The sequence below is a fragment of the Schistocerca nitens genome, chromosome 5, assembly GCF_023898315.1.
Source record: "Schistocerca nitens isolate TAMUIC-IGC-003100 chromosome 5, iqSchNite1.1, whole genome shotgun sequence".
In the NCBI taxonomy this organism is placed as follows: Eukaryota; Metazoa; Arthropoda; class Insecta; order Orthoptera; family Acrididae; genus Schistocerca; species Schistocerca nitens.
This window is the reverse complement of record NC_064618.1, coordinates 356,276,476-356,303,811: the sequence shown is the minus strand read 5'-3', so window position 1 is coordinate 356,303,811 and position 27,336 is coordinate 356,276,476. Positions and strand designations below refer to the sequence as shown.

At 43.3% G+C, this 27,336-nt stretch overlaps 1 protein-coding gene across 2 annotated transcripts in view; it reads left to right on the top strand.

Moving 5' to 3' along the window:
* LOC126260099 (nuclear transcription factor Y subunit beta) overlaps positions 1 to 27,336 on the top strand; it is a 104,418-nt gene that overhangs the window by 64,733 nt on the left and 12,349 nt on the right. For both annotated transcript variants that reach the window (XM_049957331.1, XM_049957332.1), the window contains one exon: positions 17,463 to 17,815. In XM_049957331.1, the coding sequence (XP_049813288.1) occupies positions 17,463 to 17,815 (353 nt within the window). The remainder of the gene's footprint in view (positions 1 to 17,462; positions 17,816 to 27,336) is intronic.

Below are 27,336 nucleotides of genomic sequence, written 5' to 3'. Positions count from 1 at the left end.
TCATCTTCATCCGGATCTGGTGCGATGGCGTCTTTCCATCGCAATGACGGGAGAGCACCATCATTCTGATGGTCAAACCTGCTTAAAACCCGCTTGATGTGGATAGCTATTGGCCCGTCAGCCTCACCAACACTCTTTGTAAGCTGCTGGAACATATGGTATGTCGGCGGTTGGGTTGGGTCCTTGAGCCACGTGGCTCACTGGCTCCATGTTGGGCTGCTTCCGTCAGGGTCACTCTACCACTGATAATCTTGTGTCCTTTGAGTCTGTCATCCGAACAGCCTTTTCCAGATGGCAACACCTGATTGCTGTCTTTTTTTGACTTGCATAAAGCATACGACACGACTTGGCGACATCATACCCTTGCCACATTATATGAGTGGGGTCTCCGGTGACCACTCCCGATTTTTATCCAAAACTTCCTGTCGTTCCATACTTTTCATGTCCAAGTTGGTAACTCCCATAGTTCCATCCATATCCAGGAGAATGGAGTCCCGCAGGGCTCTGTATTGAGTGTCTATTTTTAGTGGTCATTAACAATCTAGCAGCAGCTGTTGGCCCCTCCGTCTCACCTTCTCTGTATGCAGACGACTTCTGCATTTTGTACTGCTGCTTCAGTACTGTTGTTGTTAAGCGGCGCCTCCAGGGAGCCATCCACAAGGCCCAGTCATGGCCTCTAGCCCACGGCTTCCAGTTTTCAGCTGCAAAGTCGTGTGTCATGCACTTCTGTTGGCGTCGTACCATTCACCCGGAAGCCACACTTTACCTTAATGACGATCCTCTCACTGTAATGGAGACATATCAATTCCTGGGACTGGTTTTCGACGCTCGATTGACTTGGCTCCCTCATTTTTGTCAGCTTAAGCAGAAGTGCTTGGCAGCACCTCAATGCCCTCCATTGCCTGAGCAACACCAATTGGGGTGCAGATCGCTGTACACTGCTGCAGCTCTACAGAGCCCTTGTCCAATCCCGAATTGACTGTGGGAGTGTGGTTTATGGTTTGGCAGTGCCTTCAGCATTACGTTACTCGACCCTGTGCACCACTGTGGGGTTTGATTAGCGACAGGAGCTTTTAGAATGAGTCCGGTGACCAGCGTACTGGTGGAGGCTGGTTTCCCTCCACTGCAGATCAGACGTGCGCAACTGCTTGCCAATTACACAGCACACATTCATAGATACCCTGAGCATCCTAATTACCGTCTTCTTTTCCCGTCCGCGGCAGTCCATCTCCCGCAATGGCGGCCCAGATAGGTGTTAACGATTGTGGTTCGCGTGCGGTCCCTTCTCTCTGAACTGGAGTCCTTCCCTTTACCACTTCTATTTGCGGTCTGTTCACGTACGCCTCAGCCTCAGCTTCATCTGGATCTTTTTCATGGCCATAAGGACTCCATTAACCCCGCCGCTCTCCGCTGTCACTTCCTCTTGAATCTTGATGTGTTCCGGGGCTCTGAAGTGGTGTACACCGATGGTTCAATGGCTGATGGTCACATAGGCTTTTGCATATGTTCATGGAGGATATGTTGAGCAGCACTCCTTGCCAGTTGGCTGCAGTGTTTTCACTGCAGAGCTTGCGGTCATATCTCGTGCTCTTGAGTACATCCACTCATGCCCTGGCGAGTCATTTCTCATGTGTACTGACTCATTGAGCAGCCTACAAGCTATCAACCAGTGCTACCCTCGCCACCCTCTGGTAGCGTCCATTCAAGAGTCCATCTGTGCTCTGGAACAGTCCCGCCATTCCGTGGTGTTTCTGTGGATCTCGGGACACATCGGAATCCGCGGCAACAAACTTGCCGACAGGCTGGCCAAACAGGCGACGCCAAAACCGCTTCTGGAGATAGGCATCTCCGAAGCTGACCTGCGGTCTGTCTTACACCGCAGGGTTTTCCAGCTTTGGGAGACGGAATGGCATAACAGCATGGACGGCAAACTGTGTGTCATTAAGGAGACTGTGAATGTGTGGAAGTCTTCCATGCAGGCCTCTCACAGGGAATGAGTTGTCCTCTGCCGGCTCTGCATTGGCCATACATGGCTATCGCATGGTTACCTACTCCGTCGTGAGGACCCACTTCAGTGTCGCTGTGGCTCCCAAATGACAGTCGTCCACCTCTTGCTGGACTGCCCACTTTTTGCCGCTCTGTGGCAGACTTTTAACTTTCCCAGCACCCTGCCTTCGGTGTTGGGTGACAATGCCTCCACAGCAGCTTTAATTTTATGTTTTATCCATGAGACTGGGTTTTATACGTCTATCTAAGTTTTAGTGCATGTCCTTTGTCCCTCCATGTCCTCCACCATAGTGCTTTTAGGGTGAAGGTTTTAATGTGTTGCAGAGTGGCTGGCTTTCTCTTTTTATTCTCGTGGTTGACCAGCCACTGTAATCTGCTTTTACGTTTTACTCCCCTCTGTTTCTAGCATCTCTCTGTTATTTTCTTGTCCTCTTTTGTTCCTTTTAGTGTTTTCGCCTTCCCTTCGTTCTTGTGGATTTTCCTTTCTTTCCGTTTTGTGTTATGTTTCATCCGTTTTATTCTCACCCTTGAGGCATTGTTTTATTAGGAACAAGGTAATGATGACCTCGTAGTTTGGTCCCTTCTCCCGCCTTTAAACCAACCTACCTATAAGAACCCAAGATACAATTTCAGGATTTATTCCCAAATTGCCCTTAGGGCTTTTTCACCAACATCTACTACAAGGGCTTATCCTCTATCATGATACTAGTTTCCTTGAACTTCAGAGATGAGAACTTGTCCTCTAGCACATCCTTCCATCCTGGCACCCTTCCGGACTTTATCTCATCACCCTGTGTTCCATCATCCACCTAGGGGCCCCACAGTTCTTTTTGTGGGTACAAACGTGGTGGGTGCACATGGGACCCCAGGCTACTGCTGTCTTTCTGCTCTCTTGGGCTGCATCCCTTCCCCGTATCCACTCCTTCCCATCCTAGCTCCTGCCCCTCCCCCCCCCCCCCCACCCCTGCCACCACCCTCCTCCTCACTCGGTGTTCCCCTTTATGACGATGTGATTATTCCTTCAGTTCTGCTATACCTTTTTGATCTTTGTTCTGCTTTTCCATTCTCCATTTTTTTTCAGCTTGTTGTGGTCTCCCTTGGGTTTGATCTCCCTGTCTAAATTTTGTTTCCCAAGTGTGAGCTATGTTGCTTTGGGGCATTGGAAATCCCGGCAACGACAGTTGTGCCAGATGGCTCTTGCCATGGCTAGGTGGCTGTCACAGGGTGAGTCCCTGATTGGATTGTGTGGTACCAGGTTGTACAGTCTGCACATGAAGCATACTATGGTCGATACTTCTGGATACTCTTCCTCGGCTGTTTCTTCAAAAAGGAACAGTTATCTCTCTGCTTCTACTTTTGCATCCTTGGCCCTGCCCCCCCCCCCCCCCCCCCCCCCCCCCTCCGGGATAACAGCCAGGCCTGTTGGCTTGGGGTGAAACTCTTTCCTCGTTACTTGGTTTGTTCCAGGACAGGCGATTAATCTTTTGCAATTTACCAAACTTTTACAAATATAATTTTGGTGAAGTTAACTCACTCAGTAAGATACCATATGGTTCCTTACTGATTAAAATCTGTTCTACCAGACATTTGACTTCCCTCTGTGTTTGAGAGCACTTAGGAGACACCCCAGAGGGCATAAGTCCTCACCAGTCATTTAATATGATGGCATGACAGTGTTCATTTCATCCAGAGAGGTCCTAAGGACAATCGCGTTGATACCGGCACTTGCATCCTGACTCTAGAGTGAGAATACCCTTCTTGAAAAAGTTAAAGTTATGGTTTACTGCTGTGACATGAAGCACTTATATCACCACCTACACACTGCTTGTAGCACCTTATTGCAGTCCCCCCCCCCCCCCCCCCCCAAATCTGCATAAAACTCATGATACCACATGGCACCATCATATCCTTGTCACCTTAATGAGTGAGGCCTCCGTGGTCCGCTCCCAGTTTTTATCTGGAAGAGAATGGGGGTTCGCACACCTCTGGTTTGATTGTACGTCAATCAAAACTGTCTATCAGTAGTCTTGTGGTGGTTGCAGGACCTACGGTGACCCCATCTTTGTATGTTGATGATTTTTGCGCTATTTTGTGTGTCCACAATCAACATTGCTGAATGCAGTCTGCAGGGAGCAATACACCATGTGCAGTCTTAAGCTCTCACTCGTGGGTTCCATTTTTCGGCTGCCGAGACCTGCGTTTTGCGTTTTTGTTGTCGCTATACAGTACATCCCCATCCAAATCTGTAGCTTTATGGCCAGTCCCTCAATGTGGTGGACTCTCATCATTTTTGGAGAGTGATCGCTGCTGCCTGGTTGACATGGCTTCTCCCGCCTTTCTATGGCAACTTAAGTTGGTGCGCTGGTCATACCTCAGTGTTCTTTGATGCCTCAGCAACACCAACTGGGATGTGGACTGCTCTACTGATACAGCTCGACACTGCGTTGGTTTAGTCCTGTCTAGATTATTGCTGTCATTGTTGACATTACAGATGCTTTATCTGATACACCATTGTAGTGTAAAACTGGCAACTGGTTCTTCTGTACTAGCCCCATGATCATCTTCCTAGCAGAGTGATATGTTCAACGATTTCAGGCTCTGCATGAACAACAGTTGATCACTTTTGTGTTACACATCTGCTGCTCCCTGGAGCACCTGAACTACCGTTTCCTCTTTCCATATATGGAGATCCACGTCCCTCAGTGGCAGCCCAGGTCTAGTGTTATCGCCATCTGCATCTGAGACTCAGCTTATCCTGAAGCCTGAAGCCCTCCACCATCAGTTCTTCTCTATTCTTGACACATTTCGGGGTTCAGAAGTAGCTTATACTCATGGCTTTGTGGTTGCTGGTCTTGCTGGCATCTCTCGTGCTCTTTACCCCATCTGAAATGGCTAAGCAGGGATGGCTAGAGGACAAATGTAAGGAAGTAGAGGCTTATCTCAGTAGGGGTAAGATAGATACTGCCTACAGGGAAATTAAAGAAACCTTTCGAGAAAAAAGAACCACTTGTATGAATATCAAGAGCTCAGATGGAAACCCAGTTCTAAGCAAAGAAGGGAAAGCAGAAAGGTGGAAGGAGTATATAGAGGGTCTATACAAGGGCGATGTACTTGAGGACAGTATTATGGAAATGGAAGAGGATGAAGATTGAAGATGAAGATGAAATGGGAGATATGATACTGCGTGAAGAGTTTGACAGAGCACTGAAAGAACTAAGCCGAAACAAGGCCCCGGGAGTAGACAACATTCCATTAGAACTAGTGACGACCTTGGGAGAGCCGGTCCTGACAAAACTCTACCATCTGGTGAGCAAGATGTATGAGACAGGCGAAATTCCCTCAGACTTCAAGAAGAATATAATAATTCCAATCCCAAAGAAAGCAGGTGTTGACAGATGTGAAAAATACCGAACTATCAGTTTAACAAGTCAAAGCTGCAAAATACTAACGCGAATTCTTTACAGACGAATGGAAAAACTGGTAGAAGCCGACCTCAGGGAAGATCAGTTTGGATTCCGTGGAAATGTTGGAACACGTGAGGCAATACTGACCTTACAACTTATCTTAGAAGAAAGATTAAAGAAAGGCAAACCTACGTTTCTAGCATTTGTAGATTTAGAGAAAGCTTTTGAGAGTGTTGACTGGAATACTCTCTTTCAAATTCTAAAAGTGGCAGGGGTAAATACATGGAGCGAAAGGCTATTTACAATTTGTACAGAAACCAGATGGCAGTTATAAGAGTCAAGGGACATGAAAGGGAAGCAGTTGTTGGGAAGGGAGTGAGACAGGGTTGTAGCCTCTCCCCGATGTTATTCAATCTGTATATTGAGCAAGCAGTAAAAGAAACAAAAGTAAAATTCAGAGTAGGAATTAAAATCCATGGAGAAGAAATAAAAACTTTGAGGTTCGCCGATGGCATTGTAATTCTGTCAGAGACAGCAAAGGACTTGGAAGAACAGTTGAACGGAATGGATAGTGTCTTGAAAGGAGGATATAAGATGAACATCAACAAAAGCAAAACGAGGATTATGGAATGTAGCCAAATTAAATCGGGTGATGCTGAGGGAATTAGATTAGGAAATGAGACACTTAAAGTAGTAAAGGACTTTTGCTATTTAGGGAGCAAAATAACTGATGATGGTCGAACTAGAGAGGATATAAAATGTAGACTGGCAATGGCAAGGAAAGCGTTTCTGAAAAATTTGTTAACATCGAGTATAGATTTAAGTGTCAGGAAGTCATTTCTGAAAGTATGTGTATGGAGTGTAGCCATGTATGGAAGTGAAACATGGACGATAAATAGTTTGGACAAGAAGAGAATAGAAGCTTTCGAAATATGGTGCTACAGAAGAATACTGAAGATTAGTTGGGTAGATCACATAACTAATGAGGAGGTATTGAATAGAATTGGGGAGAAGAGGAGTTTGTGGCACAACTTGACAAGAAGAAGGGACCGGTTGGTAGGACTTGTTCTGAGGCATCAAGGGATCACAAATTTAGCATTGGAGGGCAGCGTGGAGGGTAAAAATCGTAGAGGGAGACCAAGAGATCAATACACTAAGCAGATTCAGAAGGATGTAGGTTGCAGTAAGTACTGGGCGATGACGAAGCTGGCACAGGATAGAGTAGCATGGAGAGCTGCATCAAACCAGTCTCAGGACTGAAGGCAACAACAACAACAACAACAACAACAACAACAACAACATAATCTGTCTTTACTTCCCACTCCATTCTTGTAATCTCTGGGCTGAAGCTAGCACAGAGCTTATCTATGCTCTAGCTCTGACCAGCTCTCTCTAACACCTCCATTTCATGTACCATCGACCTCACTGCTGGTGGTTACATCTGCTCCTGAGGTATGAGTGAGCTGCTCTTCCTTTTTAACCTTCCTCAACCCCCTCCCTCCCTCCCTCCCTCCCTCCCTCCCTCCCTCCCTCCCTCCCTCCCTCCGTCCCAGATGAAATAACTATTAGTTCTAAAAGCTAGGATGTGTATCAGTTTTACATGTGTGTATTGACCGTGCTACACCTTTCACCTCTTGATGGTAAGAAGTGCCCACAAATTGTCTCATAATTCATTAAACAAAGCATTGTTATACATTATTTAAATTGAAATAAAATTATTAAATAAGCCTTCACTTCAGATGCACCTACTGTAATTAGTAACATTTGAAAAAAATAATATTTAACTAACAATAACAACAATTTTAGACATTAAAGATTTATGAATGAATTAGGCGAATCTAAATCTAGTGAGCCACTTGTCTGTTACCAGGGTGGAATGTAAACCTACCTGCTGGTAAAGGAAAGCTCTTTTTTTTTTTTAATGAAGGTCTAGCGTGCATACTGAGGAACTTTTTTCTGGTACATTATCTCAACAGTCACAAGGGCTCATGAGGGCTGTAAATGCAAATGAAGCAGCTCTTGGCAGCTTGCAATGTGTGGCACTGTAGGAACCTTGGTGATGTATCATCTACTATAATAAAGAACTGACACACTCACACTCATTACCTCCATCCCAGTTACTGGGAGAAGTTCCCCAGTAGCGAGAAGTGAAGTGCTGAACCAAGCTGTTTCTTGAAGAAAGCCTCAAGTTCACAAGCAAATCACATTGCTACATTTTAGTACAGTTACAAACTTCCTCCTTCTGTGCTGTTGGTGGAACTTGCAGCATTTCCCTGTGTGGTTTTCCCTTAGCACCTCAACATTTGGCAGTCTTGTAGTGGAAGCTAGGGCCTGACATATACAATATTGATGTCACCAGTTGCAGTTACCATCCACCAATTCCCTAATCATCCACATTATGAGATACTTATTCATGCCAATTGACACATAGTGGGCTTCCAAATTGCTATTAGTTTAGAAATTCTTTGTAGGGACTTCCACCTCCCTCCTCTCAAATGTACCCTTTGGACAACCGTATGTGTTCACTCCCTGGTGTGTACCCATACCACAGGTCCAGTTAGAGGTATTGCAGAGACCTGAAATAGTTGCTGTCACTATAATTTTCCAATATAGATTCGTCTCAGTTCTCCACTGAACGCCGAAATGACTGTGGAGAAGCCCTCGGACGTTAGTGCACCAGGTACATATAGTCTGCGGCTGCGATCTTGGCTCCAGTTCACCACCAGCAATGGAGGGTGAAGCTTTGACAATGCCAGCCACTCGTGCTGGTGAAATGTCAATGGAATCATCAGACGAACATCAGCCGAAGAACCCGAGACAGAAGCAAATAGGCAGTTTGTCAACAAGTGGCCACGAAAGCCTTAAAAATGTTGTGTGACTCATAATGTTCGAACAAAGCATATGTTCCAAAATACTACTGGAAAACTGTGTTTTAACTCTGCTTTAGTGGCACTGTAATCAGTAACACTACCATTGCTATCATGCAGTGGAGGTATTCTCTTGCCACTGGTGTACTGTACATACAACTAGTGAGTTTGTGCACTATCTCTAACTACCTCACTGTTGTTATGAGTTAACTTTTTAAATGAGCACTGTAAACAAAGAAATATATCTTATAGTCTGTATTTCAGAAATCTTCCTTGGGATAGTTTATTTTCACTCCGTTCAGTACTCAGTTATGTTCATCCTTAGTAGTCCAGCAACAACTCGCCACACCTAAAGAGCCTCAGAAGCAAGGATTTTGTTTTCTTTTTTTATATGTCAAAACTGAAGTTTATGGTAACTGAAACAAGAGTGAGGCAGAGCAGTTCCATGCTTCCAAAACTATTCACAGCAGGTCTGGAAGTGGTCTCCAGATCTATAACATCATAGCAGAATAAAAGTCAGTATATGTTAAAGGAACTCATCTGATCCATCTCCATTTTACTTATGAAGTTGTGTAATTTGCCTCTTGTGCAGGTATCTTGAATAATGAATGAGGAAACTTACTGTATGAAGCTAGGAAATAGTTTTGAAAATCCATTATCATAAGAATAAAATAATTTGTAATTATCGTGGAAATGGGCAAAATTAGCAACAAAGGCATATAACTAGGTGTCGCTTTCGTGTTTAGGGTAGATGAGGACAGTAACTGGATGGACAGAAAAAGAAATAACCAGAAGACTACAAATGGCTTGGAGTTGTTTTGGTAAAATAGTTTTAAAAACTAAGCTACCAAAATTTTAAAATGTAAAATACACAAATTGCATGTACTATAAGTTTTTACATATAGCACTGAAACATGGGCCTCTTATGTAAAAACCATTCTAAAACTGAGAGCTGCACAGAGCTATGATGAGATGCATATTGGGAATTAGGAGGATAAATAGGATAACAAAGAAAATGAATCCAGAAACAAACTGGAGTGCACAATGTGATTATAATCACAGCGAAAATGGAAGAGGGCAGGTAGTTACGCAAGTGGATGGTAGATGGACCAAGGGAGTTCTTTGCTGGACTCCAAGAGATAAGAAAAGACTGAGACGATGAACTAAATGTGATTGTTGAGATGACAACATTTGCAACTTGATTTGTGGCGAGATTTTAAATGTTATTTTTTAAAGCTTGAATTCATCGCTTACTGTGTTTAAAAAATATGCAAAATGTCAACAGCAAATGGATATGAGGGGAATAATCCTGAATGTAAGCTAGAAATTGATAAGGTGAACATTAAGCTATCACTGCTTAGGATGGAGGAGCCAGACATCTGTTTTCGTCATGCTGTAGTGCAATTTCGATAGCTGTTATAGGTACGGAGCAACTAAATTTAACTATTTGCTCACTCAGCTGGAGACAAAATCTGTTGAAAATATATGGGATCTAGTTACAAGTGATGAGAACAAAAATATTCTCTTGTGAAAAATGAATTTTGACTGTATTTAAAGAAAGTGAAGACCAAAAACTTAAAAATCTCTTGAGTGGTTTAGAACTGGATGATACGAAGCTTAGCCTGTTATTAAGACAAATGCGGGGCTGTGCCAATACTGATGTGTCAGACAAGATCTTAAAAACATTTTGGCTTGACAAACTTCCTAGGAGCATTCAAAATATTTTGGTTATATCTGACAAAACAGTGGATAAGACTGCTCAAATGGCAGGTCATATGGTTGAAGTGCACTTTGTTGGGAGGTTCAAATTGCATCAGTTCAGTCCATTTCATCAACATCGCCAACCGTGTCAGTTCACAAGAGCTTCTTTTAGGAATTGAAGAATTGGAAACTGAGATTAAGATGCTCTGAAAGCCAAGTAGCCAATGATTGCACAGTAGAAGTAGAAACAGAACAAAATTCAACAAAAATGGTAAATATTGCTATTATCATTTTAAATTTGGCACATGGCTATAAGCCTGAAAAAAATGTATTCAGGCTTGTCAGTGACCAAATAAGCAAAACTAGAAGGTTTAGACACAACAGCGGCTGAGTGTTCTACCCCAGTACCTGCAGTGAGCTGCCGATATTGCTTACTTGTTAAAGATTGAAGTGGCGGAAGATACTTTCTGGTAGGTAGTGAAGCAGATGTGTGTGTTACACCAGCTTTAAAAGACTAGAAAGTTAAATCCTCAGACTTGAATCTTCATGCTGCAAATAGGTTGGAGATAAAAACTTGTGGTACAAAGCTTTTAGCCATTGATTTAGCACTCGAACACAATGTTAAATGGCCCTTTGTTGTAACAGATGTATCAAAAGATGTGTTGGAGGTTGATTTCTTCATCATTACTTGATGGTCTCAAAAATAAAAAGTTGATAGATAACATCACCTTATTAAACACTTCAGCAGAAAATATCTTCCACCATTTTGATCTTTAACAAATAGGCAATATTGGCAACTTAGTGTGGGTACTGGCGTAGAACACTCAGCTGGTGGTGTATCTACCCTAAAAGTTTTGCTTATTTGGCCACTGACAAGGCTGAACATATTTTTCGGGCTTACATCCATGTGCCAAATTTAAAAAATGGCAATAGCAATATTTACTGTCCTTGTCAAATTTTGCTCTGCTTCTACTTCTACTGTCAATGGTAAAAAATCAGTAAGCTCACTTTGTGCAAGATGTCTGTTTTCCAAACTTAGGGCTCTATCACCTGGGGACACCATGGCAGGTCTGCTGCCGCTCTGCTTGCAGCGCTCAGGTCTGGCAGTACGAGATGCCAGCAAAGATGCCAGAAAAGTACCTTCAGTATCTACTCAGTAGAAGAGCTGGTAGCTTTGTGTGCAAGTTCGAAATAAAAAGGGAATGCATAAAAACACATTCTGAGTACATCCCTTCATTGCTGGTTGTGACATAAACGATTTTTTTACATGCTGTATAATGGTTTAACAAATTACAGTGCTACATTTTCCAATTTCTTGAGAATGTCAGTACGTTCTTTTGGCAAGTTAGTGGAGGTCTCCCGAGTTTAACTGACGAAAAAGGGCACCGTTTTAATTAACGTCATCTCACCAGAGGAAATAGATTCTTGTGACCTGTCTAATCAGTAGGTAATAATTTGTTGTTTGCGGTGATATTTACCATTTTAGTTTTAACTGTAAAGTATACATGGAATTTTTTTCAGTTTCTGTTTGTAAAGTCTGTTGTTATAAACTGAAATTCACTCTACAAATATTTTAGACAAAATGTAGGAAACTTGTCTCATTTGTTTACGTATATTATCTCTTAAAATAATTCTAGCGTGTCTGATGCTTTGGACCCTTTAGCATCACTTTCAGCTGCAGGAGATGTATCTCTGCTGTTTCGATCTGGAATTAGGTTCTTCCATAGCCCGAATAGTAAAATATGCTTTGTCTGGTAGGAACTTCTTGTGATTGAAGTGGAGCATCAGGAACAGCCTATGAGTAAATTGAGGATCAATAATTTCCAAAAGCTCCAGCCAGCTGGAATCCTGAAGGTGCATTATTATAAGTAGTGTAAACATGATTATAACGTGGAGGGGCTTGGCTTTTGAACATGGCTTCATTTATGATGCTCATAATTCCAAAAACATTTTTTCCCAGTTTGCATTTTGAGTAGTCCTGAGATAGTGTCCCAAGTAGCTGATCTTATCCGAATCTTGCAGATAAAAGATTTGGTGTAAAAACTCTCCCTAGCACTCACATGGGCAAATAACTAGGTACGGATGAGCGGCAGGTAGCACTAGGCAGGTCTGCTGGCGTCCTGGTGCAGGAGTGGCCATAAGCAGGTGTGTGTTTAACTGGCAGTGCTGCCAGGCCTGCCAGCAGAACTGCATGATGGCCACTCTGCCCACAGAGCTGCCACACTCAGGTGTAGGTGCCAGGTGTGGGAGACTCCATTGTGTCCCAAGCTTCTGTCTGGCATCTGCCAGCAGAGCTGCTGTGGCATCCCAGTGTGGTAGGGCCCTTTAGAAGTTTCCTGAACTAACAAAGCCATACATACCAAAGGTGTTGAAGCACATAATGCAGCATTACATCACTACGTCTAGTGGTCCACCAGTGTACAGTAAGGCTCATAGATTGGACCTACATAAATTGCAAATTGCTAAAAAAGAATTTCAGTTTCTGTTAAATAATGCTATTATACATCCATCACAAGTGCTATGGGCTAGTCCACTATACCTTGTTAAGAAACAAAATGGTCAGTGGCGAGTTTGGGGAGATCGTAACAATCTGAATGACTGGACACTGTCAGACTGCTATCCCGTTCCACAAGTTGTTGATGTAAATTTTATGCTTCAAAAGAAAAAAAGCTATCCTCAAAGATTAACCTACTGAAAGAGTTTTACCAAATTCCATTAGCCAATGATTAATAAACAAAAATTGGCTATTATTGTACCTTTTGTCTTTATGCATTGAATTATATGCTCTTCAGACTTCATAATGTACCTAGCACATTTCAGAGGTTTATACGTGAAGTTTTAAGAGAATTGGATTTTTGCTTCCCATATTTGGATGATATTTTGATAGCATCAGAATGTCCAGAGCAACATGTTGAGCAACTAAATTCACTCATTAAACAGATGAATTAGCATGGTTTTGTAATAGATATTGGAAACTCAGTATTTGGTGTAGGTCTAACATTCTTGGGATATTTAGCTACACCTGCAGGAATGAAGCCATATCCAGAAAGGGTAGCAACAGTAACGAACTACAAATGATCAGAAGGAGGCACTGCTCATATGAAGTCAAGGTGATTTATTTTGAACTTAGAGCATTATTAGGGATCATCAATTTCTGTTGTCGATGTTCGAAACATACTGCTGAAAACCAAGCTTTGCTGAATGATTTACTTAAAAGGTACAATTAAAAATTGCCAAAGGCATTTTGAGTGGATGGAGGAAGTAACTACTTCTTGCCACAAATGCAAATATTTTGCAAATACAACGCTTTTGACATTCCCCGGTTCATGTAATGAACCCACGTTATTTGTGGATTCATCAGATTTTGCATTAGGTACTGCACAGCAACACTGGCAAGATAAACAGTGGAGGACAATGTGAATTTTTCCCCAAAAAAGTTCACAATGACACTAAGTAGTATCCCACATATGATAGAGAGCTGCTTAGTATATACATGGCTGTCAAATATGTCAGATACTTGTAGGAAGGAAGAGACTTCCTTATTTATACTGACCATGCTCTTGTAATGTGTGTATTTAAGCAAAAGAATGAGAAAGCAATGCCAGTCCAATTAAGTTAACTCCAGTATGTTCTTAAGTTTACTACAGATCTGCAACATATATCTGGTAAAGGAAATGTTGTTGCTGATAGCTTATAAAGGCTTGAAGAATTAGTTCCAATTAGCTATGAAGATATAACTGAAGAACAAGTAGACGACGATGACGACGACGATGATGATGATGATGATGATTTTCATCAACTACAGTCCAGTCATCATACATCGCTTGAATTAAAATACCATCGACACATGGAGATACAAATTACTCACCCTTATATGCCTGAAGCCTGTAGGTATACTGTTTAACAACACTGTTGCACTTTATGTGTATCAGTACAAAAAAGGATGTCCAAAATTAGATGAAAACATGTACTGCTTGTCAGAAAAACAAAGTATCACAACCTGTTAAAAGTGCTATTAGGAAGCTTTCCCAGTAGTGATGAATGCTTCAAAATAAATCACCCTGACTTCATATGAGCAGTGCCTCCTTCTGATGAATATATTTATGGTGTAACAAGCATCAATATAGTTACACATTGGCTAGATGTAGTATTTGTTAGAGACATAAAAGTCGAAGCAGTAGTGAGGGCATTCTTAAATTATTGAATTGAATAACTAGATTCAGAATGCCATACCAAGTATTGACTGACAATGTAAAACAGGTGCTCTTAGGTGATTTTCTCTATCCCCCCCCAAGAGTATGGCATTGTAAGGGATGCAGACTTACCTTAAAAAAAAAAAAAAAAAGTGGTTATGAAATTCAATTTCCAGCGAGATTAGTTGAAATCATAAACTCATAAACTGACTACACTACTGAGAAGGGGGTGATATGCGAACACGACAAAGTACTCTGTTTTCATTTGTATGTGTTTGTGAAGTGTGTGCCTTGATAATGTTGGCATAGTAGTGTTATTATTCTTTGGGCTTTAATAAAAAAAAGGTTGTTTCTCCATGGTTATTTCAATCTAAATTTCATTGTGTGCAAAATAAGAAAATAAAATAAATGGAAAAGTCTAAAGTGAGGCCTTACTGAACATAGTGCGCAATACAGGGTGTTACAAAACGGTACGGCCAAACTTTCAGGAAACATTCCTCACACACAAATAAAGAAAAGATGTTATGTGGACATGTGTCCGGAAATGCTTACTTTCCATGTTGGAGCTCATTTTAGTTTCGTCAGTATGTACTGTACTTCCTCGATTCACCACCAGTTGGCCCAATTGAAGGAAGGTAATTTTGACTTCGGTGCTTTACGACTCATTGCTCTACAGTACTAGCATCAAGCACATCAGTACGTAGCATCAACAGGTTAGTGTCAACACGAACGTGATTTTGCAGTCAGTGCAATGTTTACAAATGCGGAGTTGGCAGATGCCCATTTGATGTATGGATTAGCACGGGGCAATAGCCGTGGCGCGGTACGTTTGTATCGAGACAAATTTCCAGAACGAAGGTGTCCCGACAGGAAGACGTTCGAAGCAATTGATCGGCGTCTTAGGGAGCACGGAACATTCCAGCCTATGACTCGCTTCTGGGGAAGACCTAGAACGATGAGGACACCTTCAATGGATGAGGCAATTCTTCATGCAGTTGACGATAACCCTAATGTCAATGTCAGAGAAGTTGCTGCTGTACAAGGTAATGTTGACCACGTCACTGTATGGAGAGTGCTACGGGAGAACCAGTTGTTTCCGAACCATGTACAGCGTGTGCAGGCACTATCAGCAGCTGATTGGCCTCCACGGGTACACTTCTGCGAATGGTTCATCCAACAATGTGTCAATCCTCATTTCAGTGCAAATGTACTCTTTATGGATGAGGATTCATTCCAACGTGATCAAATTGTAAATTGTCACAATCAACATGTGTGGGCTGACGAGAATTGGCACGCAATTGTGCAATCACGTCATCAACACAGATTTTCTGTGAATGTTTGGGCAGGCATTGTTGGTGATGTCTTGATTGGGCCCCATATTCTTCCACCTACGCTCAACGGAGCACGTCATCATGATTTCGTACGGGATACTCTACCTGTGCTGCTAGAACATGTGCCTTTACAAGTACGACACAACATGTGGTTCATGCACGATGGAGCTCCTGCACATTTCAGTCGAAGTGTTCGTACGCTTCTCAACAACAGATTTGGTGACCGATGGATTGGTAGAGGCGGACCAATTCCATGGCCTCCACACTCCCTGACCTCAACCCTCTTGACATTTATGGGGGCATTTGAAAGCTCTTGTCCACGCAACCCCGGTACCAAATGTAGAGACTCTTCGTGCTCGCATTGTGGATGGCTGTGATACAATACGCCATTCTCCAGAGCTGCATCAACGCATCAGGGATTCCATGCGATGGAGGGTGGATGCATGTATCCTCGCTAACGGAGGACATTTTGAACATTTCCTGTAACAAAGTGTTTGAAGTCACGCTGGTACGTTCTGTTGCTGTGTGTTTCCATTCCATGATTAATGTGATTTGAAGAGAAGTAATAAAATGAGCTCTAACATGGAAAGTAAGCGTTTCCGGACACATGTCCACATAACATCTTTTCTTTATTTGTGTGTGAGGAATGTTTCCTGAAAGTTTGGCTGTACCTTTTTGTAACACCCTGTATATGATTGAATATAAGCTAAAGACCATAATCCAGTGAAAACTCTAGTGGTGCCCTTAATCAAGCAGTGGACGGCAAATAGCTAATCATCGTGGTGTATGTATACAATAATGCTCATATTTTGCTATATATAACCAACTTTTGAAACATTTAAGTGTTCATTATTTATTGACTTGACTGTCACTGTTGCTTATAATTCTTAATGGTGCTAGTTTCGGATGATTGCATTAATTTTCAAATTATTGCTTGCATTTCTAATATTTTACTGCAAAATGATTCTAATGGAACATTCGAAAGACAAGGTCACACATCAGGTAAACTTAACAAATATCCAGTGCGTACATCTGGTAAAGTTCAGTGGTTTTGGAAAGTGACCTAAGAATTTTTTTCCATCAATGTGATCTTTGGAGAGAGGGTTTTTGCCTGCAACTTGCAACTTCTGTTGTGTCCTGCCTATTCATCTTATGGGGTGTCTAGGAAACCTGCTTTATGTGAAGAATGCAGAGTTCCATCTTGCTTTGGAGTCAATATTAAATTGTAGATCCCATATAAATAGCTGGGTAAATCATTTCATTGGCTGGAAAAACTCCAGTGGAGATATGCCTAGTAAAGCACTGAGGTGTTCAAACCTGCCTTTGGGCCATGTAGTACTCTTATCAGCAGGCCACTCAATATGTAGCATTCATTAAATAAAATAAATGCGTGATAGCAGATAGAGATTTTTAATAGCTTTTGGATTTATTTTATTGCAGGTGAATAGTTACAAGTAGTTAACCTTCCATGGAGGTAGTAGCTAGAAGTTGGTAAAATAATATCTTTGGAAGTGTGAAAAGCTGCTCTTACACAGGGATACCTCATGTGAAGCAACTCCTACTTCCTCCAGACACTGTGACAAGCGTCAAATAGACACTCTTGGTACCCACACCCACAGGCAATGCAGCATTGTGAAGTTGTAGTGTGCGAAGTGGATAATTTTGCGCAAGACGAGGACCTTTACTACAATGTGTTTTTTATTTCAATTTAATGAATGCCACAAACTGAGTGACAGCAACACGATGATGAGAGCCTTGCCTCGTGAAACACAAATTGAATTGTATCGAGTCCTATTTTAAAGTAATTGAAAGCATAATTACTGATAAATTATCTTTATATAAGTACACCAAATAGGTGTAAGATCATATGTTAATCCATTGTGTTGTAGTACTTCTTTTATAAATTTAGTATTAGCTGATTAAATGTAAATGATTTTAATTATTTGATTGCATTTTCAGATGATGGTGATGCAATTCTTACAGCTGAAAATACTGATGATTCAAATCAAGGAGGTGGAGATAAACCAGGATACCCATTGAGAGAGCAGGATCGTTTCTTACCAATTGCAAACATTGCAAAAATTATGAAAAGAGGAATACCAGAACCAGGAAAGATTGCTAAAGATGCAAGAGAATGTGTGCAGGAGTGCGTTTCAGAATTTATAAGTTTTATTACAAGTGAAGCAAGTGATCGTTGTCACATGGAGAAAAGAAAGACTATTAATGGTGAAGATATACTATTTGCAATGACCACTTTAGGATTTGATAATTATGTTGAACCTCTGAAACTGTATCTGCAGAAATATAGAGAGGTAACATTTATATTAGTATCTCTGATTAAATTAGATGTACTCTCTTTCATTTCAGCATAAAGATACCAATAAACTTCAGTTTGTCTTCATTTGCTGATTGTCCGAGTGTAAATTGTAAATTAATTTTGTTGCATTATTGCACATTTGTTTAGAGTAAACAGAATTAGTCATCAGTTTTGTGACACAGGAAAACTAAAGTTATGTTGTAAAGGACACACAAAGTAATATTGCCTGATACTGCATTTATTATTTTTAAAAGTGATAACCAAAGTATGGTACATTGGTAAAAGTTAGTAAGAACACTTCTCAAAATTATTACTTTAAAAAAATCTGTTTTTGACTCAGGTAACTGTCAGCCCCCCACCCACACCACAACCACAGCAAGATTCTTAAGTTTAGGAATGAGGGGAGAAATAATGACATAACTGACGCTGTCTGGTGTAAGTAGCTCAGTCAGTAGAGCATTGTTTCCAGCCCCAGCCCAAAACACTGTTTCCATGTGTTGGAATTCCAATTTTATCCTGAATGACTTGAATCTGTACATTATCTCTATTTGTAAATGGCATTTTTGGACTGTCTTTAGTTTCTTTTTTTATGATGAAAAAGAAATAGGACTAGAAATTATAACAGACAACACACACTGAAAACATTCTGAAAATCTGAGATATATATAACTGTGTGTGCTCATAGCATCAGTTCTGTCATTATTTCTCCCCTAGTTTCCAAACTTAAGAATCTTGCTGGGGGGCTGACAGCTATCTGGAACCAATCGTAAACATCTGTCATTTAGTCATTTTGACTTTCATAAAAAACTAAAATGTTCTTGGTGCTAGATTTAGCAAGTGAAATTGATGTGAACACATTACACTGGTTTCATACTTACTGCTCAAAATAAACAGTGAATAGTGTGTAGCATTGTCGTGGAAATAATATTCATTGTTCATCAGAGTAGTCATGGATACATAACCAGGCAGCACTATTCGATAATGAGGAGGTACGTAATGTACCATACTTCCTCAGTTATGAAGAGAGGTAATTGTTTGTGAGAACCCCGGAGATAGGTTTCAGAGTTGTGACAGGGATCAAGCTTTTACTTTCCATGGAGCTGTGCTGCCTGGAGAGGTACAGCTGTTTTAGGTATAGAAAACTCATATATCGTTGCTTATCTTCATCAGAAAATTCATAGAAGAAACTTCATTCATAAGTCTCATATTTTGAAACATTGTTTAAATGATTTTAATAGAGACATATGATGTGTTCATCTATCAGATGTCTTTGTGAACATCAGTAACTTATTTACACACTTTGGTTCAATAAACATAATCTTTTTTGTTAGCAAAAGACAACTCATTTAATTTTCCTTCATGACCATTAAGAACGTGCTTGAATTGTCAAATTGTTTTGACACTTTAATTAATATTGTCATTTGTGTCAAAGTCTTCCCTTCGTGATGTCTATTTTACTTACAATATTAAATGGTTTCTTTTGGTGTTTTCTGCATTGTCAGACAATTTTAATTTCAAAAGTGAATATGAGTACAACTAATTTTAAACTCTCTTATTGATGAAGAAATATTATCATAAATTAATTTTAGTCTTACTCCAACAAAATTAATTTTATTTTTCAAAGTGTTGGGAAATCTTTTATATTTTTCATTTCCAAACCATCTTTTGTTGCAGAAAAGATTTATAAGTACATAAAACAATATTGTGAAAAGGATAGTTGCTGCTCACCATATAGTGGAAATGCCGAGTCGCAGACAGACACAATGAAAAGACTTCAGAAAGTGAGCTTTTGGCCAACTAAGGCCTTTGTCGAAAATGGACAACATACGCACATCAGCCAGAGACCCTGTGTGCGTGCATGTGTGGCTAAAAGCTTACTTTCTGAGTCTTTTTGTTGTGCCTGTCTGTGACTTAGCAACTCCACTATATGGTGAATAGCAACTATCCTTTTCATAATGTTACATTCCATCCTGGATTTTCCGTTGTTTGATAAGTACATGAAATCTATTTGTGGTTGCGAATATGAACAACCATCAGCTGTATACTGTTCATATTCACAACTGTGAATACATTTCATGTATTTCGTAAAGGCTGTCGTCGCTGAAGTGCCTGTCGCTTCAGATGTGCATGCGTGTCTGAAAGAAGCTTGCATTGTAGTCCGGAAAAACTTGGGCACTGTAATGTCATATTGTATCAGATATATAAGCATCTTTGCCAGTGAGACACCCAAGGTTCCTTCCTTCAACACATTCACCAACATAGATTGCAATTTCAGATAATCTTTTGGCTAACTGCACTCCTTATTCTGTAAACTTAATTTTAACTCCCTTAAGAAAATTTGTGAAAATGATCTCCCTGTACTACACATTAGGCTCTTTACAGTATGCAAATCAATACGATCACACTGCTATGTATGATCTCTGACTGAGAATTCAGGTTGGTATAAAACCCCAATGTGTTGCAGTCAGAGTATCTAAAAAGGTTAGGCATGTTATCTGAGAGGGTCATGATTCGCTTTCTTGAGAACCTTTTCTTCACAGTTTATATTAGTCTACAAAGAATCCACTATGCTTGTTGGGGCACTATTGTCAATAAGTTGTGAATGACTATATGCCAGACATGTTTGCTGCACTACATGTCTTCTTAAGAATATGAAGGCCAGGGAAGCAACAGTAGCCATTGTTCTTTTGAAGATGGCACCCACACTCCTAACAGTGCATGGCTGGGCATTTTCATGTTGAAATTTATCCTGTTGAAATGGCTGAAGGACAGGCAATATGTCAACTTCTAAAATTTTCCTGATGTTACAGCCATTGTTCAAATTTACTTCAGAGACTAGGTGTCTAATTTCACGTTGTGAAATAAACACACTGTGGACACAGTTGACCGTGCCACTCACGCAGTGTACTACTTTCACCCATGTAATGGCTGCTCACAGCATGATGTTACGTCACTTAGTACTGAACAGTGAAAGTGAGGATATTAAAGGACTATCATTCTTATAGAAAGTAAAAATGTAGTAACAGCATTTAGGGACCGTAAATGATGGGTGGTATAGTTCATAAATCTTCCACACTGCTTGGATCTGAATGATTATAAAAAGTGTCATTCTAACTTTTCAAAACATCCAATTTATTTGCCTGAGAAAGTGTATACAAACAGCATACAAAACAATATTTGGGAAATATGACAGACTCCATCCTGTGAGAATGACATCTTCTTACCCAGCTGCTACAACAACTGTGCTAGCCCCATCAGTTTCAAGACTTCCAGCCAGCTCGGTAAGCAGTAAGACTCCTCCTGCCCCCTTGCCCGTGGGGGGCTCTACCCAACCGGTTGCTCCTGCACCACCTACCTCAGGAGCAACCTCCTCCCACCCATCGGGGACGTCCATCCCCGCTTCTCAGCCGGAGAAGCGTCTAACTTCTTCGGCTACTCTCGCCCGTAAGAGTTCCCTTGGGACCCTCCCTTCCCAGGGTTCCACCAGCGGGAAGGATGACTGCCGACAGTGACATAAGTCCTCACCAGCAGCCGGGCGTAGGGCTTCACGATCCTCCTCTGTCCCGGAGACTGAATCGGTGAAGCCTTCCCAGCCGGTGAAACCCAAGGTTCAGCGAGAGAAGTCCAAGAGAAAGACCTCTAAGGCCAAAGAACTTGCAGTGGCACCAACCCCACCGCACCCTTCGCGCTCTGCGTCTGAGGATGAAGTCGAGATTCTAGCGTCCGCTGAGGACCTTGATCTCGCTGGTCCCTCAGACGCCATGGATGCCTCTCATACGGGTACTGAATCGGTGGCAGTGAGTGAACAAGTGGCGTAAATTGCCTTCCCAGTCCTTTCACGCCTTTCTCAGCCATGGACAATATCATCCTCCAGGGGAACTGCAGCGGTTTCTTCCACCATCTAGCTGAGCTCCGACACCTTATCAGCCTTCACCCTTTCTTCTGCATTGCTCTTCAGGAAACTTGGTTTCCAGCAATGCGAACCCCCACCCTCCGTGGCTATCGGGGTTATTATAAGAACCGGGCAGCATATGAAAGGGTGTCTGGTGGCGTCTGCCTCTATGTCCTTCACACTCTGCACAGCAAGTCTGTCCCTCTCCAAACACCTTTATAGGCTGTCGCTGTACGGGTGTGGACGCCACAGGCTGTTACCGTCTGCAGTCTTTACCTTCCACCGGATGGTAATGTCTCGCAGCATGTCCTGGCTGCACTGGTAGTCCAATTGCCGCCACCTTTCTTGCTATTGGGCGACTTCAACGCCCATAACCCTCTGTGGGGTGGGTCAGTGGCAACAGGTCGAGGTGCCATCGTTGAGCATTTATTGTCGCAGCTCGATCTCTCCCTGTTAAATGATGGTGCCTTCACACACTTCAGTGTGGCGCATGGCACATACTCCGCCATTGACCTTTCAATCTGTAGCCCTAGCCTCTTACCGTCTGTCCAATGGAGTGTGCATGACGACCTGTGTGGTAGTGGCCACTTTCCGATCTTTCTGTCTCTACCACAGCGTCACTCTTCTGGGCGCCCTAGCAGATGGGCTATGAATAAGGCTGACTGGGACTTGTTCTCCTCTACTACCGCTCTTGAGCCTCTCTCTAATGATGACATTGATGCGGTGGTTCAATCGGTCACCACCGGCATCGTTACTGCCGCTGAATCTGCCATTCCCAGTTCCTCTGGGTCCCCTCGGCGGCGGACTGTGCCTTGGTGGTCGCCTGAGATCGCTGAAGCGATTAAAGATCGCCGGCGGGCGCTACAGCGTCACAAGCGACATCCCTCCATAGCCCACCTTATCGCGTTCAAACGGCTGCGTGCGCGGGCCCGTCTCCTTATCCGCCAAGGCAAGAAGGAGTGCTGGGAGCGGTATGTGTCCACCATTGCCCTCCATGTCACTCCATCGCAGGTCTGGGCCAAGATTCGACGCGTCTACGGCTATCAGACCCCTGTCAGCGTCCCTGCGCTCTCACTGAATGGAGCAGTTTGTACTGACTCCGACGTCATTGCCACCCGCTTAGCAGAGCATTTTGCTCCGAGTTCCGCTTCTGCGAACTACCCCCAGGCCTTCCGCTCCATCAAAGAGCGGATGAAACGTCGGAGCCTTTCTTTTCACACCCACACTTCTGAATCCTACAATGCTCCATTCAGTGAGTGGGAATTTCACAGTGCCCTTGCCACTTGCCCTGATACCGCTCCCGGGCCAGATCGCATCCACTGTCAGATGCTGAAACACCTTTCAGTGGCCTGTAAGCGACGCCTCCTCGACCTTTACAACTGCATTTGGGTCGAGGGTGAGTTTCCGTCACAATGGCGAGAAAGTATTTTTATCCCCATTCTGAAACCTGGGAAGAACCCTTTGGAGGTGGACAGCTACCGCCCCATTAGCCTCACCAACGTTCTTTGCAAGCTTCTCGAACGGATGGTGAGCCGGCGCTTGAATTGGGTACTGGAGTCTCGGAGCCTTCTGGCTCCGTCTCAGGGTGGGTTCCGTAGAGGCCGCTCCGCCGCCGACAATCTGGTGAGCCTGGAGTCGGCCATCCGTACTGCCTTTGCCCGCCGTCAGCACCTGGTCGCTGTCTTTTTCGACATGCAGAAGGCGTACGATACGACATGGCGTCATCACATCCTTTCTACGCTTCATGGATGGGGTCTTCGGGGCCCTCTGCCGATCTTTATCCGCAATTTCCTGTCGTATCGTACCTTCCGCGTGCAAGTTGCAGCCTCATATAGATCCTCACACGTCCAGGAGAACGGCGTGCCACAGGGTTCTGTTTTAAGTATCTGCCTGTTTTTAATAGCCTTTAACGGGCTCACTGCGGCCGTGGGAAGTTCTGTCTCCGCTTCCCCGTATGCTGATGACTTCTGCCTTTACTACAGCTCTATTGGCATTGCAGCTGCTGAACGTCAGCTACAGGGCGCAATCCGCAAGGCGCAGTCCTGGGCTGTAGCTCATGGGTTCCAGTTTTCGGCAGCCAAGACCTGCATTATGCATTTCTGCCGGCGACGTACTGTCCACCCGGAGCCGCAGCTTTCTCTTAATGGCGAACTTCTTTCGGTGGTGGAATCACAAAGGTTTTTGGGGGTGGTTTTCGATGCCCGGTTGACTTGGCTGCCTCATATCCGGCAGCACAAACAGGCGTGTTGGCGGCATCTCAATGCTCTGTGATGTTTGAGCCACACCCGCTGGGGCGCCGACCGATCTATCCTGTTCCGGCTCTAACAGGCTTTAATCCAGTCTCGTCTGGATTATGGGAGCCTGGCTTATGGCTCAGCTTCCCCATCTGCGTTGCGGGTGCTGGACCCAATCCTCCATAGTGGGATACGCCTTGCCACTGGCAAGGAGGCAGGTATCCCTCCACTGCGGTTACGACGCCAACAATTACTGGCTGCTTATGCTGCCCATGTTTTTAGCTTGCCCGGGCATCCAAATTACTGTGTCCTGTTCCCGCAGTCAGTCGTCTATCTGCCAGACCGTCGGTCCCGGTCGGGTTGTCCGATCGCCGTACGCGTCAAGGAGCTTCTCTCCGGGCTTAGGTTTTTCCCTGTTCCACCTCCTTTCCAGGAACCTCTGCGTACACCCCCGTGGTGTGTTCCTCGCCCTTGCCTTCGGCTCGACTTGGCACAGGGCTCAAAGGACTCAGTCCCTCCAGAGGCCTTCTGCCGCCGCTTTTATTCCATCCTGGCCACGTATCAGGGCTCTGGAATTGTTTACACTGACGGTTCGATGGTTGCTGGTCGTGTCGGGTATGCGCTAACTCTAGGGGACCATTCCGAACAACGTTCCTTGCCGGATGGCTGCAGCGTTTACACTGCTGAGCTGGTTGCCATCTTTCATGCCCTAGAATATATCCGCTCCTGCTCAGGTGAGTCCTTCGTTATCTGTAGCGATTCCCTGAGCGGTTTACGAGCTCTTGACCAGTGTTTCCCTCGTTCTCGTCTGGTGATGGCTATCCATGAGTCCCTGCATACTCTTGCGTGTTGCGGCCACTTGTGGTCTTCGTGTGTCCCAGGCCATGTTGGGATACCTGGCAATGAGAATGTTGACCACCTGGCGAAAGAGGCCACTAGTAAATCATCTCTGGAGATTGGCCTCCCGGAGACTGATTTGCGGGCAGTCTTACGCCACGAAGTTCTTTCGGTTTGGGACGCTGAATGGCGCAATCTGCCCACGCCCAACAAACTCCGTCCAATCAAGGCGACGACGACTGTGTGGCTGTCGTCCATGCGGGTCTGCCGCAAGGAGTCTGTTGTCCTCTGCCGGCTGCGCATTGGGCACACTCGGCTTACGCACGGCCACTTATTGCGCCGTGAGGACGCGCCTCTATGTCGCTGTGGCTCCGTTTTCTCTGTGGTCCATATTTTATTGGAGTGTCCGCATTTAGCTGTGCTCAGGCAGTCGTTCGCACTGCCTGACACGCTCCCTGCCCTTTTAACATATGTCTCTGCTGCGGCTGACTTAGTTTTACGTTTTATTCGGGCAGGGGTTTTTTATCATTTAATCTAAGTGTTTCTGTTTTATCTTCTAGTTTTGTGTTGATTCGGGCCTTTGGCCTCCGGTTTTAAACTGATTTTTTAATGTGTTTCAAGTGGTTGGCTTTTCCTTTTTTATTTCTATGGTCGGCCAACCACCGTCACACTCTGTGTGATTTTAGTTCGTTTAGTCCGGTCTTTGTCTCAGTTTCTCTTGTTCTGTGTCGTCTGTGCTCTCTTCTGTTAATCGTTTTTATTCCCTGTGGTTGTTTTTAGTACTTGGAAAAAGGGACCGATGACCGTAGCAGTCTGGTCCCTTTAATCCCACAAACCAACCAACCAACCAACCAACCAATATTTGGGAGGCAGTACATACGAATTTTTTTACTTTATTTGTTAAGCTGCTTCTGTCTAAGTGTTAAATAAGGTGTAGGACTGTTATTGTCCATGAGCAGAGCTGATATAATATATATATATTTCTCAACTGTTGAAACAATTTTCTTAAAACTTTGGTATTTTCTATTTACATTATTTATCCACAGTGTAGGCTGTTTCTTTCTTCATGTGTATTAAAACTTACGGTTTTCTCTCTCTCTCTCTCTCTCTCTCTCTCTCTCTCTCTCTCTCTCTCTTTCTTTCTCTCTCTCTCTCTCTCTCTCCCAATTCTTGTGGGAGAATGTTCATACGAAGAATGTTGCAGTGTCTAACAAAGTAATGAAGCAAACTGTTAAACAAAGATCAAGAAGATAAAGATCCATTACTATAAGACGAGTGAGCATGAGTTAGTAGACTCCAGTGTTAGCAGTTGACACTATTGCCCCGCAGTTCTGCCTATGTTCACTCTGCACATACTCGTGATTTTAGACTTCTACACTTACCCCAGCCAGCTGAACATTGTTGTTGCATACCCACTCCCACCACAAGTAGTCGGTTCAGAAAAAAAACATTGTTTGTGTAAAACTGGCTTTAGAACAACATCCTTGTATGTAATTGAGAGAAGCTTGTATTGGGGTGTGGCTTGGGAGGGGATGGAAGCAGGTTTGGAAACCAGATTACAAGGATTGATGTGACATCAGAAGTGACAAGCCAACATCTGGGTGAAAATGACATGGGAACAGTGGAGAGGTAATGAAGAAAATAGTTGATATCATTGATTTTATAAATGAGGCCGCTGTTAATGCATTGGTGTCAGTCAAGTAGCACCATGATTGATTACGTAGGGGCACAGTAACCAGCTGCAATGGGGCGTCAAGGGTGGCTAGGTGATACAGAATATGGATGTATGGGTAGTAGGGGCATAGAGGGAGATTGATTGAGGAGACATTATCTGGCTTGGGTGTAGCGATTTGCGTAGTAATTAATGGTTATGTTGGTTTTCTGGGATGTAATCAGTGTGGTAGGGCTTATACACTAGGTGATCAAAAGTATCCGGACACCTGGCTGCAAATGGCTTAAAAGTTCATGGCGCCCTCTATCGGTAATGTTGGAATTCAATATGGTGTTCGCCCTCCCTTACCCTTGATGACAGCTTCCACTCTCACAAGCATACGTTCAGTCAGGTGCTGGAAGGTTCCTTGGGGAATGGCAGCCCATTCGTCACAGAGTGCTGCACTGAGGAGAGGTGTCGATGTTGGACGGTGAGGTCTGGCATGAAGTCGGCATTCCAAAAAATCCGAAAGGTGTTCTATAGGATTCAGGTCAGGACTCTGAGCAGGCCAGTCCATCACAGGGATGTTATTGTCATGTAACCATTCCGCCACAGGCCGTGCATTATGAACAGGTGCTCGATAGTGTTGAAAGATGCAACCGCCATCCCTAAATTTCTCTTCAACAGTGGGAAGCAAGAAGGTGCTTAAACATCAATGTAGGCCTGTACTGTGATAGTCTATGCAAAACAATAAGGGGTACAAGCCCCCCTCCATGAAAAACGCAACCACACCATAACACCACCGCCTCCAAATTTTACTGTTGGCACTACACACGCTGACAGATGTCCATACAATGTTTTACCATTGTTCAGTCGTCCAGTGTTTACACTCCTTACACCAA